Here is a 16,396-nt window from a genome sequence, read left to right on the forward strand (position 1 = left end):
TAATATAAGAGTATAATAGTTATTCAATTTTTATTAAAATAGGAAAGGAAGCAATTATATCAATACTATTTTTAATGATGAGAAAAATAGTTTTATATAATGAATTTTAGACTTGCTGGGTGTTGAACGTGGGACAGTGGACACGAAGTCAGTAAGCTGTTAATTAAACCGATTTATTTTAAGTGTTAACCACAATTGTGCGCATACTTTTTGGCATTAATATCAATATATTATATTCATTATTACTATTATTATTAACTAAATATTGTTACAATAACATTTTACTATGGTAAAAAAATTGAAGCAAACATAAATAGATTTTTAAAATCATTCTACTATTTATATGACAATATTCAATTATAAAAATCATTTTATTATTATTACATTGACATAAACAAAGTCCCTTTGACTAACATAAAGACGTTATAAATCAAATTAAACTACCTACTTTTCCCTTTTTTTCTTTAAATACTGCTTTTAAGAAATTTCAACTTTTGATGGTTATAAAGCATCCATTAAGAGATAGAAAAAACATATCAAGATCAAAACAGATAAAATTTTTTCTCTTCTTCAAATCAAGTGTCAAGTAGTACTTAAAAATATAAACAAATAATTTAGATTAAATAACAATCAGAAAAAAAACATGCATTTTACAAGGATGTCTGAAAGCATTAATACTCAATACATGAGTTTTATCTTTTTATATAATTTTATTAGTGTAGAAAATTTTTTACTTTAAATATGAACAGTATACTGTATATTATTCATGATGTAAGCCATCAACAATGATAATAGATAATATTCTTTTGATTGTGAGGTTATATTTTAATTAAGATTAAGTTTTATTTACTAAAATATAACAAACAAATAAATAAATGAACTTACTTGTTATGGTAGCAGCTGAAGAGGGTGATGTAGATGTGGACGGTATGGCCACTTCATCATTACTGGCTTCAGGATCAATAGTAATTTTTGCAGGCAATTCTAAATAATTTGGCCTCGATACACGTGCATCAACATCATGAATAATATCTTGTTGCTGATGAGACTGAAACTGTTTACTTTCACTGTTTTCGATACCACTTTTATCATCACTCGGACAACAAGCGCTATCATCGACAGTTTTTGATTCAATAATGCCAATACACTGTTCAACATTTGTTACATCCTCATGTCTATCGCTGCTGTTATTGTTAGCGCTAACATTACTAATGGATGTGGAAATAATATCGTTAGTCCTTATACTTTTATCAGCAGTATTACCCATTATGATATTTGTAATGTTTTCATCTTTTAAATTGTTAAAATCATCAGATAAATCATCTATCTCACAGTCAATATTGCTGCTATTGTCTTGTCTGTAATCATCAGTTAAAGTAAAATTTTCTGTATTAATGGTAATACTTTCATCAGAAGATAAAGAATTATTTATATCATCAGTTTTACTCAATTTTGTACAACTTTCTGATTTGCTTTCCTCAATATTACCATCTCCAATGCTTTCAACTTCACATTTAATTTCAGATGTTGGCGATTCTATTATGGCTTTGTTATTCTTACCGATACATGATATCTCAGATTGATCTTTCAGTAGTACTTTATTAATATTATATAGAGTATTTGAAATTTCTTTTAAATTTTCCTTGCCAAAATCATTTAAGATTTGACATTTATCATTACTTTCGATAATAACATCTGTATGAAATTTATCATTCTCTGAATGGTGATTAACATTACAAGTATTATCTGACAATTGTTTGACTTCTAAATCCTTCTTTCCACCATCATAATCATTAAAATTATGAGATTTCTCTAACTCTTCTAAATACTTTTCGAGTTCTTCTTCATTATCATTACCTAATTCATCATTATCATTTAAAGTAAATCCAACAGCTACTTCAGCTTTCTGTTGTTGTTGCTGCTGCTGTGACTGTTTTGTTTGAGGTATGAATTCAGATTCATTATCACGATCTTCAACTGAAATTTTGATATCATCAACACTACATATATCAGTTGTGGTGAGCTTTTCAATTTTACTATAATGAGAATTTTTCAAAACATTTTTATCAATAATATCATTATTTCCATTTGAGGTAATACATTTATCTTTGGAGGATAAATCTTCATCACTTTCATTAACTTCTAACAATCCCTGATGCATACTTTTATTATCATTACAATCCAAGTTATCATAATTGTCATCATCTTGGGGCTTATTATCATCATCAGTTTTATCAATATTTTCAATCTTGCCTTTTTCATTTAACGTTTGCTTATAATTATTTTCCGATTCTTCAAAATTAACAGATGTATCAATTAAAACAGTCTTAACACCATCTTTTTTGCAGTCTTTATTATAATTAATATTGGAAAAATCACTTCTACAACTATAATTACTACTCCTACTATCACCATTTGCACTAAAACTACTTGAATTACTATTATTATCGTCCAATATTTTATTATTATGAGTTATACACTTATTATGAGGTACAGAATTTGTTACATCTGGCAATAAACGACTGGCCATATCATAGTCGCTGCCATTTTTAATATCGCCTGTTTCATTACTAAGCTGCTGATCATTTATAATATCAACAGATTTACACGAATTACAGTCCAATAAATCTGGTTTTTCATCACTTAAAGATGAAGATTCTTCTTCGGACCAATTTTCCGATATAATTGAACCTCTTGAAGATAAAGGTGAAGATAAATTAAGCACAGCAGTATTACGAGCCGATGAAGATTTAGACAGATGTTCTGGTGCACTAACTGAAGCAGATACACCGTTTGAAATTATTCTATTATCCACAATATTAAACTGTCGAGAATTATCAACATTTATCAATTGTGAATCTTCATCTTGTGCATTTTGTATGACAGGAGATGTAACAGAACTGTTATTAAATGTTAAATTATGTTGCTGATTGTGCAGCAAATGTGGAGGTAAGGCAGCAAAATCAGCATCAGCTAAATTAATGGGTTCAAAAGAAGGACGTCTATAACTGTTGATAGCAGGACGGGGCTGAGGAGGCTAATAAAAAAAACAAAATATAAGATAAAGCTTATTTAAAGAAAAAATAATAAAAACAAAAAAATACACAAATTATGGAATTATTCATTTAAATACAGCCAAAAGACTATATTAAGTATATTTAAGAGGTTAGAATGGCCTATTGTGGTGAATTATTTAAGTCACACTTGTTTTTAAAAGCAAATGATTATTTATGCCAAATCTCAATCAAAAATTTTATTAAACTGCCATATTTTTTCATTTGTAACACTAACAATACAACATATTTCCAAATTAAATTAAAAGCATATGAAATTAAAGTTGATATAGTCTTTCCACTTGAAAAGTATCAAGAGGATCAGTAGTCAATAATTAACACAAAATTTTAAATAAGAAAACAAAAATAGTAAGTAAAAAACTATAAATATAGTACATATTCAACAAAGGACAGTCAAAAACAATTGTTCCATAGTGTTTATGAAGCTGTCAAATATATTATGAAAATATAAAATCAGAAGAGATATATTTTATTCAAAAATGGCATAAAGGACTAATAAACAAAGTGCACTGGCAATAATGAATTAAAAAAAAATAAAAATGCATGGACTATTAAAGGTAATAGTGATGAATGTCATACTAAAAAACGGAGTAAAAACAGAATTTGAGTTGATATCCAAATCTTAACATAGATCTAACCGTGCCAGTCAGTGACGGAAATGAAATAAAATGCCATTAAGATACACCAAGCAAAAAGTGAGAAGAATAAAACCAAAATTCTACACTCACATCAGAACATTTTTGCTGCAAGAGTAATAACTTATTACTAGCGACTGCAGTTGTTGCAATGCGATTTTTACTGGGGCTTTTTGGCACTATACTGACTTTCAACAACAATCTCATGGATATAGATTAAGCTTACAGAAATACCAATAAAATAAATATTTTAAATTATATAGTCAACCTAGTTTTAATATTTTATTGATAATTTAAAAGTAATAAATTACATGAATTTATAAAATCTCAAATGTTATGGTGTTTTTTCAATTAAACGAATTTAACAAATTAAATTTTAAGTTCAATACCTTTTCATAACAATTAAGTTAAACAGAATATATCCTCCTGATACATAATTTATTAACAGAATTTCATTAATGATGTCGCCTTTGATAGAATGAATTACTATGTGAGACTGGGGGAAAAAGATGCAAACACACATAAATTCACATTTGCTTATATATAGAATTTTTCACCAAACATTTTAATATTTCTGAAATCAGAATTTAAAATATTGAGAAATAAAAAATCTGAGGGCAGTTATTTTTTAACAACAGCAACACTTTTTCTCTGCGTTATACAAACCAGTATGAACATAAAAAACTTTTGAAAGAAATTCTGTACATTTCTTTTTCACAAATAAACCTTTTTAAAATTTTAAAGAGAATTATGCTTGAAAATCATTAAATTTTTTAATTGAAGAAAAATATTGCATGACATTACAACACTAGACCTGAAAATCAATAATAGGCTGGACCACAATTACAGAAACATTTCATTTATTTATTCTCAAAATGACAACAGGATTACCCTAAATAATACAGCTACTTTATAATACATGAATTTTGTAGCATATAAAAAATGTCGAGCCTGGCTGGGAACTTGAACTCAGTAGGTCCTGGATGAAAAGCAGAGATGCTATCATTCCGCTATTATGATAACGAACTTATTTTCAATGCTGTAGTTACGTAAACATAAATTTCATTAATAAATAATTAGCAGTTACAAACTAATTAATTTTTAACTATTTTTTTAATTATTTATTCGAGGAAATTAGTTACCTAAATAGATAATGAATGATTGTGTACGGCAGAACTCATTTTAGACCAGAAAAAATAAAATGTAAATTATTATTTGTCAAAACATTTAATTTATTAATAAATAATTTTGAGAATTTGAGAACACAAAGTTAAATTGCTCCTGGAAAAACCTGGAAATTAAGATAACAGAACAAAATGATAAAAAGGGTAACTACACACTTGGATCATTAACAACAGAAATATTTTTTCTGCTTTTCAATATAAATTACATTTTTTATGAAAAATAATAAATTTCTGCTATTAACTATTTTTTTTATAAATCCTTTCACAAAATCCTAAAGGAATTTTGTATTTTAGGTATTACTTAATTACAAAGTAATGCATATACCTATGATTTAAAAACTTTAATTACTTGAAAATGAACCAATTTATATGCATTTTCGAATTCATTTAACTCTGAAAGGATACAATGTAACAATGAAGTGTCTATCAATGAACACCTCCCACTGACAATTTTAATTTGTTAATGGCTAATTGTAGAAGATAATAATAATTGCAGTATCTTAAAATAATTACCTAATAATAAAGTATTCCAGATGGTGGACACTCCAAACAACAGACAAAAAAACATGATCAAAATAAATTTTAGACGCTTTATAAAAATGCAAATACTGTACAGCAACCAACTGGTTATACTTCTTGTTTGTTCATATTTTATAATGATCTAAATTCTTAATTATTTTCCTTTTTTTAATAACAGAAAACAGAGAATGATGTGGTTATATCATAATTCACTTACTAAATTTGATGTTTGTTTATTCAGCAATATAATTATATATTAATGCCAGTACCATGAGGAGTGAAAGTAAAATCATTTCATAATCATTTTCAACTCAAATTTTCATTAAGTAGGATTTTTTCAAATAAAACAGTTCTCAGAAATAAGCACAGTAAATTACAATAAAAATACTGAACTGAGTACAATGATCTATAATTACAATGCAAAAGTAAACAAATTTTTAAACTGTTTAAAATCAGAGTATGAAAGCAAGTAGACATGATGTTTTCTTCACAACAAAACAACAAAAATAAGTACAAGAAGCTTGAAGAAAAATTTGTAATAATGGAGCACGACTGATGACAGCATTATAAACAATCAATGTAATGCAAAGCTAAAAATGAATTATTGGAATTGAAAAATAAACAGAGGCCCCATAACTCTTTTTGGGATGGCAAAATTTTTTTTTCATTTTTAAAGATTATCTTTGTCAGTCATAATAACCTTACAGATTTATTTCATTTAAATAATATAATTTCTTCCAAAATATAAACAAAACTTCTGTTTATATGTATAATTCTTACCACAAATTCTTTTTTTTTTACAATCAGACTTAAATGTAATCAATAACATTAACATTTTTTTAATAAGATTTGATACTTAGGCAATAGATCAGGTTAAAAAAAAAAAATTGTAAAAAAATTTATCCTCTTTCTAATTACACTCATAATGAAATCAGCAATTTCAATTTTAGGTTATGTTTATGATCAGATAAAATTTCTAAACATTCACAAATTCAACTATTTTTACATTGAAGGAAACTTTATAATTTTCCAATTTAACTAGTTGCAAAGACAAATTATTAATAGGCTGAGTTAATAGCAGACAAGTAAAATTTGGCTTAGCCAACTTTGGCAGAACATAACTGGAGATAAGGGCATTTTCAACGATTTCACTTTCATGGCTATAAACTGATAATAAAAAACAGATGCTTAAAATATTTCTTTAAAAGACTGAATAGCTCTTTTCTTGTTACGTATAAAAAAAATTTGATAATTATCAGATATATATTTGATATTTGAATAATAAAAGGATTTATTAAGAGCAATAGTAAAAAAAAAGTGTATATATATATATATATATACACTTTTTAATATATATATATATATATATTAAAACTTATTCTGTTACTCAGATGCAGTTGGTGTTGCTATTATAAAAAAAATATTGACATATTTTCCAATTAAAAAATTAGCAATATGAAATTTTTTTATGAACTAATACAAAAGAGTTGCGAGATTATTTATAGTTTATTTTAATTTCTTATTGAAATAAAAAACAGGTTTTAATGAAATTTATATAATTTTAAGACTAAAATAGCTATATTACATAAGTAGATTTGTGATTGTATGCAAATTGATTAACACAATAGAATGCTGAATTATCCTACAGTTTGAAAAGGAATTTTTAGTTTCAAATCCCATTAATTTTAACTGCACAGAAACATGAAATGTAAAATCATTATTTTATAATATAAACGACAAAATTTTAAATAAAAAATAACAATCTGCTGCCAAAAGGCTTAACCAGTAACTACCAAAAACCTAGCAATAGAAAAGCAAAAAACAGATGATAATTATACAATTATGTTATGTGTAATGTAGAGGTTATTAAGTACTAGTTTTCTACAAATGTTTCCTGTACTACATGAAGAAAAAGTGTCCACTAATTTCTATATAAAACTATAATTTTATGAAAGAAAAGATAAGTTATTTATTTCAATTTTAAATTAATATTATCTAATGAGATTTCACAAACCAATTATTTTACATATGCATTTCATAACATGTAATAAACACGATCATATCAGTTTCTTGTATTTAAATGCAAAAAAACTCACAGTACTGTCTTGTTAGTCAGAGAATATCTAAATAACATGCAAGTACTCACTGCTACTTCTACAAAAAAATTGCATAACTTTACTAGTTCGTAGTTAAAATTACTTTAATAAATAAAGAGTAAATATTAATAAAAATAAATAATAATGCTTCAGCAATTATCTGCATTTTCAGGTTACACTAAATAAAAAGAAATGGTGGGTGAATCTAAGTTTTATATTAATAAAAAAATCTTGTGGAAAAATTCACTCTTAAAATAAATTATACAACCAATTTTTTTTTTATATATTGTTTAGAACATATATGTACTTAAAAACAAAAAATTATAATTAAAACAAATTTTTTATTTTTAAATTATAATTACACAACACAGAAACGAATAAAAACCAATGCAAGGGTTTTCTCATAAATGAAATAACAAAATTAAGTTTATACTGCTTCACAATAGGCTGATTAAAAGCTCAATTTTTATTCAGCTACAGGTTTAACTTACCAGAAACCGGGCCATACATTATACCCAATAAATCATGTTAAAAAAAAATAGAATAAAGACATAAAAAAATTAATTAATTTACATAAAAATACTTCCAAAAATTATAAAACAATATTTAATATTACAAACTTAAAAGAAGTCTACTTAATAAATACATCATAACAGTGAGTGAAATGACTTGTACATTTGCCTTACATACACATATCTAAATACACGCTTTTATTCCACAATCTGTTTTTAAATAAAAATAAACTTCATAAAACTTTGCAATAATTTGTCCTAAATTAATATTAAATACAAAATAAAGAATGTAGAAAATAAGTTTTCCTGTTCCTTTGCTGCTGATGTACTACATATGTTGAGTTGGTTCCTACAGTTTAAACACTGGAATTAGACCAATTAACTCCCAAGTATGATCTATTGCAGGTAGATTCAACAATCATGACGGTATGAGTCTGTACACTAGAAAAGCTGTGACTCATTGTTTAGTTTTTAAAGGCAAAGAGTTGGTGGCACAAATTGAAATTATGGAATAGAAACATTTATGGGTTTAATGAGAGAAGTACGTTACTAAATATACTTAAATATGATATAAATTAACTTGATGTCCTAAGGTTACTTTTAGGGGACACTTCTATCTACATTTGCACAAAAAATATACCACTAGTTGTTAATTTATCTAATAACCAGTTATGCTGAGTTACAAAACATTAAAATACATTAAGTAAATCTTAAATAATTCTAAGCAGATCTTGGGTCTAACAGTATCAGTACTTAAATTTAAGTAGGTTATTAGTAAGAAAATAATATTACAAATGAATTTCTAGAAACACCTGATTTATATTTCCATTTAGAAATCAGAACTCAAAATATTGAGAAATAGAAAAACTTAGGGGTGGTCATTTTATTTTTATATATTAATACTCTTCAAAACAAAGAACTTTTCATACTATCTTATATTAACCAGAATGAAAGTAAAACAGTTGAACAAAAATTTTGTTCACCTTTTTTTCACAAATACAAATTTCTAAAATTTTAATGATGATTATTCTTGAAAATCATTCAATTTTTTACTTAATTAGGGCATTGCACAACATTATAACAATATAGTTAAATATCAACAATAGGCCGGATCAAAGTAACAGAAAAATTTCAGTTACTTAGTTATTCTAAAAGCAACAACAAGCTTAACTCCCAATTATAGTTACTTTATGAGAGATGAATTTTGTACAGTATGAAAAATGCTGAATCTGACTAGGAGTTGACCTAGAACCTTCTGGATGAAATACCCAAGTTTTCATTGAAAAAAAATAAAACAAAAAATTCTTCTATTTGCTTTGAAAAAATCTAATCAGGGATTTTCATGAAGAAACAATCTGTGAACTCTTCAAAAGAACAAAATCTATAAACTTATATTTATAATTAAAATCTTAAGATATTTTCTGAATGTCCAGATATTCTTAAGAGTTTATTCATTATTCTAATTAAAATTTTCTAAATTATAGAAAAGTATAGTTACAATTTAAGTGGACAATGCTATGTTTACTCTCATGCAGATTTGGGGGTACTAGAAAAGTCCACTTTTCTAGTACCCCCAAATCTGCATGAGAGTAAACAGGTTGGAGAGTGGTTAAGGTAAGAAAGATAATATTTTAATACAGTTTGATTGAAATTTTCCATTATTACAGGATTAGCAGGGTCTTCCTAAACTGGTGAATAAATGTGGACTAGATTAGTGGTCTTACTGATATTTAATGTTTACTAATAGAGAAAAATACTTCTTCCTAAATGTCTTTTGTTGAAATTGTAAGGAATTCAGATTTTATTATCAATGGTTGATTAATACGGAATTTAAAGCAATAATTCTTAATGTTTTCTCAAAAAGAGAAAAAGATACTAGATTATATTTTGGATAAGGAACAAAAAGGTACAGATCCAGAAAATATATGTATATATTATTTTTGGAGTGAATATAGCGTATATTCACCCTAAAAATCTTTTGTAAATGGGTTTTGAAATATCCTATTTATGTAATAATAAATAAACAAACCTAAATAGAGAGATTAAATGAGAATTAATGTATTTAAAGATATTAACACACCCTTTATTAAAGTAGTTAAAAATTGGCAATGCTGGTATAATGGTCAAAATCAATGAGAGAACATTTGGGAGAAGAAAATTCAAAAAAGATCATCCACTGTTCTGATTATTGCATCATGCACAAACTACTGAAAGCTTCTAGTCATCAACTGAATATATTCTGATAAAAGAATATCTATCAGCACATCTGAATCATTTAAATGAGTACATCAGGAAAAATGTATTCTCTGAAAAACATCTTTTTGAAGTTTTTTTGGAAGTTAACTTTTTTTTTGTAGCCATTATTGCTTACCTTGAAAATTATTAAGATTGTTTTGTTATCTGATGTGAAAAATATAAATACAGAAAAAAAATAATAAAGTGTAAAAAAATGTTACTGCTTTGATAGATTGATTGATTACAGTACAACTGATTGATAGCAGATTGATTGATTACAGTAAGATTGATTGATAGCAGAAGTTGCTTATTACACAAGGAGAAGGCCCATTTTGGACTGATTTTCAGTAAGTGCTTGTGGTGTTTGTAAGGTAAAATTAATCATGTCAAAATTTTAACATCTGGGAGATTCTGGGTTAGAGTCCTCATCAAGCATGGCATTTTTTCATTTGGTACAAAAAATTTGTATGTCATTACCATTAAGCAGCAGTTACTAATTTTAAATGTGATACTGAGGAGTTAACTGCTATAGGGGCTTTCTCTCCAAGGGAATTACAAACATTCATACTTACTGTGTCAGTTCTGTTGTTTGCATTTTTAACATTAAAAGAGGTTAATTAATATTAACTTATTGTCAATATTATATTATTTTAATAAAAACTAAATACATAAAATGTATTTTAGTAAATTTAAATTATCTTTATTAAGTTTTACAATATATAGGTAAGCTCTAGACACTCACACACACATGCAGATATTATGTAATATAGACCATTACATTAAATAATATAGACTAACTCTGGTAAAATGTATTTTAATAAACTTTATTACTTTTATTATTTAAGTTTCATAATATAGGTGAGCTATATTATATTAATGTAGTATGTGTATAAGAATTGTTACATTTTTCAAACAATAATTATTTTTTTAAGTTAAATTAGGACTATACATTACATAATTAATATACATATTAACTTATATTTGTGAATTCCAAAAAATCAAAAAACAATTACAGTACTTATTTTGGAATGAATAAATATTTATTAACTTTTCTAGTAAATAAATTTTACTAGAAATTTTTCTCTTGGAAAATTTCCAAGTTAAAGTTTCTCTTTTCAATGGAAAAGTTCTTAAGTATCTGAATATTTTTAACTAAGAATGAAGTTTTGACATAATATTAGCTTGCTAACTTTCTAGGAAAGTTAATTTCTGATAAAATATAAAATGGAAACTAAATATTATTGGAGATAAATAAAAATAAATCTTTAACAACAGTTTATATTTATATTAACAAATGTTTATATTTTTTATTAGGTTTCAAATTTTCTTCAATAAAAGATACTAACATCTATACTAAACAAATATAAAAAAGTTCATAAATTTTACTCTACTTGGAAATTGCAGTTCTTATTCAATTATTTATCTCAAAACTTACAAGTAGGATGCTTATGTGCAGGAATCAATTACTAGAAAAAAGGAAGGATACCGTAATTAGTAGAATTCTTTTTTTTTTGTTTAATCTCCGGGACCACTGTTAGGTCAGATGAATAAGGATGATTTCACTGTTAGGTCAGATGATTTCAGAGGATTAGATGAATAATTTGTAGCGTGTGAAAATTCCATCCCTGATGGGATTCGAACCTGGGACCTCCAAACAAAAGGCAGAGATGCTACCACTCTCACCACAGAGGCCAGCTGGTAGAAGTAATTAACTTCATGTACGCTAACTACTTGAATTTGACTAATGTTATAGTTACTTACATTATTATACTGATAACTATCTTCTAATGACAAACTATTATTACATATTACAGATCATTGTAAATTCTTCTTCAAAAAAACTGCAGTTCCAGAAAAACTGCTAATGATAAGCAAAAGAAACTGCTAAATGTTAAGACAAATATAAGTGTGATTAATAACTTAAATTAGTATTTGAAACTGGAAAATTTAATTTAAGAATGCTGTTCGATAAATATTCATGAAAAAAATTTGACTGCATAATTTTAAAGCAAAGAATTTTGTGGAAACTTATTTCATTACAAACAAAGCTGTAAAACACAAACAATTACATTTAATTATTCAGTCTCCCTCTTATTTTACATGCAGTTTTTGGATATAACCTTCTGAAGTAGATAAATTATGATACTTATACATCATGACAAATCAGACATATGCAATTATTTTTTATAAACAAATGGGTTACAGAGAGAAAAGGGGAGAGAAGACCGGTCAGGGTTTGCAATTTGTGCTCAAAAAATTAATATTCCTTATCATTATTAATGTACATAACTCTAATTAGATGATAGCCTATAGTTACTTGTAATGAAAAAAATATTTAAGTCTAATGGGTCCATGGCTATTATAAACTTATGCAAGCTATACTATGCCAGTATCATAGTTTTTAATCTTTCAGAAATTTTTCCTACAGCAAATAAAATGCTAAAGAATATCTCACATGGAATCCATTTGGAATATGTCACATATTGGTAATAAAAAAATATAAGAGAGTTACCTTGTATTGCTATACTTTTGTTTTGAATATTAGAGAAGATTCTTAAACTTCAACTAACTGTTGAGGGGGACAAGCCAAGCAAATGATGACCCATGAAAATAACTGTAAATCTTCTACTACATAAATGCAATATTCATGGTAACTTTCAACATTTCATTTGCATAAATTAAATATCGGAAGAACGGGAATGTTATAAGTAGCTACAGAACCTAATTTGTTTTGGAAATTGTTCATACTGTTATTCTAAATTCGCCAAAAAAAAACAATGCCAAAATAACCACAAAGGCCAGTAAACAACAACCCAACAGATATGTTAACGGGTTGAAACTAACATCAGATTTAAAGAATATAAAACTAAAAGAATAAACGGCGATGAATGTTAACAAACTAGAACATAAAATGCAGATGAAATAAATATTTTTACTGATTGGATAAGCTAGGCAATTTGCCATTGCAGGTCTAAAAAAACAGACAGAAATAAAATATAAGGAATTCATGTATACCAAAACTTAATACTAAATAAATGGTAATATACAATGCTAACTGACTTACGCTATAAACACAGGAAAAAGTTAGATGATTAAGGTCAGCAAGGGACACTTGTTCTCCCAATTCTAAAAAAAACGCAAAACAATCACATTAATCGACAGCGTAGTAAGTTAATGCACACATGTTGTAGTAAAAACTATATTACATGTTTTTTAGGTAAAGAAATGACACGACTACGTTACAGATCCTACCTTCACTAAATTCAAAATCATCCAATAATTTTTCAAAATCAACAGCGAACTTCTCCATAATTCAGTTCGGGACGTACCACACTTCTCTATTACTTCAGTGGTGCTTTGATATCATTTTCGATCACTGATCCGTCTACTACTCTGTTGAAATGAAATGACTATTGCATTCCTGAAGTAAAATTAAACGTCTCTGAAATTTAAAAAATATAACCAATTGCAAAAGTTTAATATAATTACAATAATTGCAATTAATAGCAATATAACAACAATAAATATATTTTAATTATTATTTATCATCTGAAGATAACAAAATATTTCTAGATTCGAATGTCTAATTACTAACATAGAATTCTTGGAATTCATAATAAGAGAACTTTAAAAAATATATTTTAATATGTTGTAATTGCATTTAATAACAGTGTAATAATAGATATATTCAAATATATAATTAAATGAAATTAAAAATATAATATAATTAAATTGTATTTTTGTAAACATGTTTTTAAACCAATCTTACTGAAACGTATCACGTCTTTATTGAAACGCAAGGGTGTTGCAATTAATATTTTATTAGAATGCTATCAGTAATGAATGATAGTTGGTACGAAATTTAGAAACAGCTGCTCCTGAAATGTTTGTAACTAATAGTAACACATGATTTTGTAATACCATTGCAATAATAATGGAGAAAGAGTACGTCGCGTAGATTGTGTGAATGATGCGTATTTCGGCATTAATCGCGTGTTAATTGTCATTAAGTCGTTAAGAATAATTTATTTTGGTCTTTCATTCTGTGATAATTTATAGTGATTTTTAATTATAATTAGTTTTTAGAAAATGTATGATTCTCCGAGCTCTCTTCAGGACGTGTGTGTAGATTTTATTTGTGAACATTTGATTGGTTTATGTGAGACGACTGTCACAAATAATAATTTTGATGGAATTTCTAATAAACAGATTTATCCAGCTGATAAATTACCGGTTGAGAAACTTGTGTTTAAATGCAAAGATGTGTATTTTCATCCTGAAATATCTGAGCATCTTCTCAAAACGTTGTGTTTGAAAGGGAAATTAACGGATTTTGAAATGTCTTTATTTGATGTGAAAACAACATGTTTGAGGTTTGTGATGCTTTTTGATGTTTTGTTAATTATTGTATTTGAACCAATGACCCTGATTGCTTGAATTTCCAAACTATCCCTTTAGTAAGAGAGAAATAAGCTTAGTGAATGTTTGGGTTTAAGTTCGTTTTTCCCCGTTTGAATTAATATCTTTTACGTTCATTTAGTTTACGATTTTCATTGAGTATATCGTGATGTGTGTTTGTATTTATTTCTTAAACTTATACTATTCTCAAACATTTAGTTAAAGTTTTAAATGTTTTAGTATTTGTTTTACAACTGTGTCATGTAACAACATGTTATAATTTCCTATCCTTTGATAAGCATGAATTAATGTATTTAGATTTAACCAGAGAAAAAAAAATCTGCATTAATTACATTGAGCATCGGTTAAAGTTTGTTTCAGGCTTTTAAAATTTATGCTTTATTATTGTACTAAAGCTGTTTTAATTACTTTTTCCTTTTGTGAATTGTTCTTAAAGGTATGCTTAGTTAATTAAACTGATTGTTATGGATTATTCTATTCCTTAAACAGCATGATTAATGCCTTAGCAATTTAAAATATTAAAAAGTGAAAATATGTTTTCGAGTAATATGATTATTTTTCCTCCAGAGAACTTTTATAAAATAATTGTGCAGCTTCTGTAGAAGATAAATTTTCATAAAATTTAAAAATTGTTTAATTTTTAACAATTATATTTATGTATAGTTTCTGCTGAATGTGCTACGTATGTATATTTCTGCATTTGCATCTATGATAGTTCTCCTTCTGTGTGGTTTGAATTAATTAAATCCTTAAGGAATTATTGTAAATAAATACTTTATTCAGATCATGACATAATTAGACATTTTATAAATGACATCAGAAAAGTAGGTTGCTATTCTTTGATTAACAAATAGGAAAGCTCCAGCTCTTTCTGGTAATGGTAAAGAAAGACAGATATTCAATAACTGTTCAGTTATCTTGTTTGCATTTACTAGAGTCATCTGGAAAGTTCATAGTCTGACATAGAGATTGTGCAGATATGAACAATGACTATGATATTTGCCAAGTAAAATCTTTATATGACATGCTGCGAAGTTTGAGATGCATGCATGTACTTGCTTTTTTATAACATTTGAACAAACAAGTTTTGACATTTTCTAAAAAATGGAAGAAACTGCAGTTCAAGCTTTGTTTTATGAGGTTTAGCCTTGATGAATTCAAAAAGAGTTTCACTTTAAAGGATTTTTCTCTTCCATTTACAACAGTTAAGAAAGTGAACTGCTGAAATTAAACATAATCATACATCCATTCAAAACGATGATCACTCAGGTCACTCAAAAACTGCTACCACCAATGAAATCATCACAAAAATGCACATTACTTTAATGAGTAATCGCTGACTGAAGGTTTGCAAGCTTGTTGTCATAACAGAAAAAACATTGATTCACCTTTACCAGATTGAGGCCAAACAGCAGTCCGTACAGTGGGTCGGAGCAGATGAAAGTATACCAAAGAAAGTAAAAATGGTTCCATATGCAGGTGAAGTCATTGGTTCAGTTATTAGGTTTCTTTTGGTGTCATGGTTATAGACTACCTGGAAAAAGGCAGGATTATTAGCAGGAATTATTACATTTAATGACTGGACCAATTGAAGGGTACTAATACAACTGGCTAAATGTCTGCAACTGGCCAAAATGAATGTGTTTTTTTACCATGTTAATAAACCTGCAACACATATCAGGATGTTGCTGCAAAACTCCATTGCCTACACTTTGAAGAGCT

At 26.8% G+C, this 16,396-nt stretch overlaps 2 protein-coding genes across 6 annotated transcripts in view; one reads left to right on the forward strand and one right to left on the reverse strand.

Moving 5' to 3' along the window:
- The window catches only part of Sara (Smad anchor for receptor activation), an 88,749-nt gene extending 75,104 nt beyond the window's left edge, over positions 1–13,645 (reverse strand). For 3 of the 4 annotated variants that reach the window (XM_075373278.1, XM_075373277.1, XM_075373276.1), the window contains exons 1-3: positions 13,508–13,645; positions 13,320–13,381; positions 886–3,037 (exon numbers count right to left, since the gene is read on the reverse strand). In XM_075373278.1, the coding sequence (XP_075229393.1) occupies positions 886–3,037; positions 13,320–13,381; positions 13,508–13,565 (2,272 nt within the window). In that variant the 5' untranslated portion in view covers positions 13,566–13,645. The remainder of the gene's footprint in view (positions 1–885; positions 3,038–13,319; positions 13,382–13,507) is intronic. The other variant, XM_075373279.1, reaches the window with a different exon arrangement.
- Positions 13,646–14,133: 488 nt separating this feature from the next.
- LOC142328588 (protein zyg-11 homolog B-like) overlaps positions 14,134–16,396 on the forward strand; it is a 47,004-nt gene continuing 44,741 nt past the window's right edge. Inside the window, exon 1 of one of the 2 annotated variants that reach the window (XM_075372361.1) lies at positions 14,134–14,628. In XM_075372361.1, coding sequence (XP_075228476.1) covers positions 14,345–14,628 — 284 coding nt within the window. In that variant the 5' untranslated portion in view covers positions 14,134–14,344. The remainder of the gene's footprint in view (positions 14,629–16,396) is intronic. The other variant, XM_075372362.1, reaches the window with a different exon arrangement.

This window comes from Lycorma delicatula, chromosome 8 (genome assembly GCF_047948215.1).
Source record: "Lycorma delicatula isolate Av1 chromosome 8, ASM4794821v1, whole genome shotgun sequence".
NCBI classification, from domain to species: Eukaryota; Metazoa; Arthropoda; class Insecta; order Hemiptera; family Fulgoridae; genus Lycorma; species Lycorma delicatula.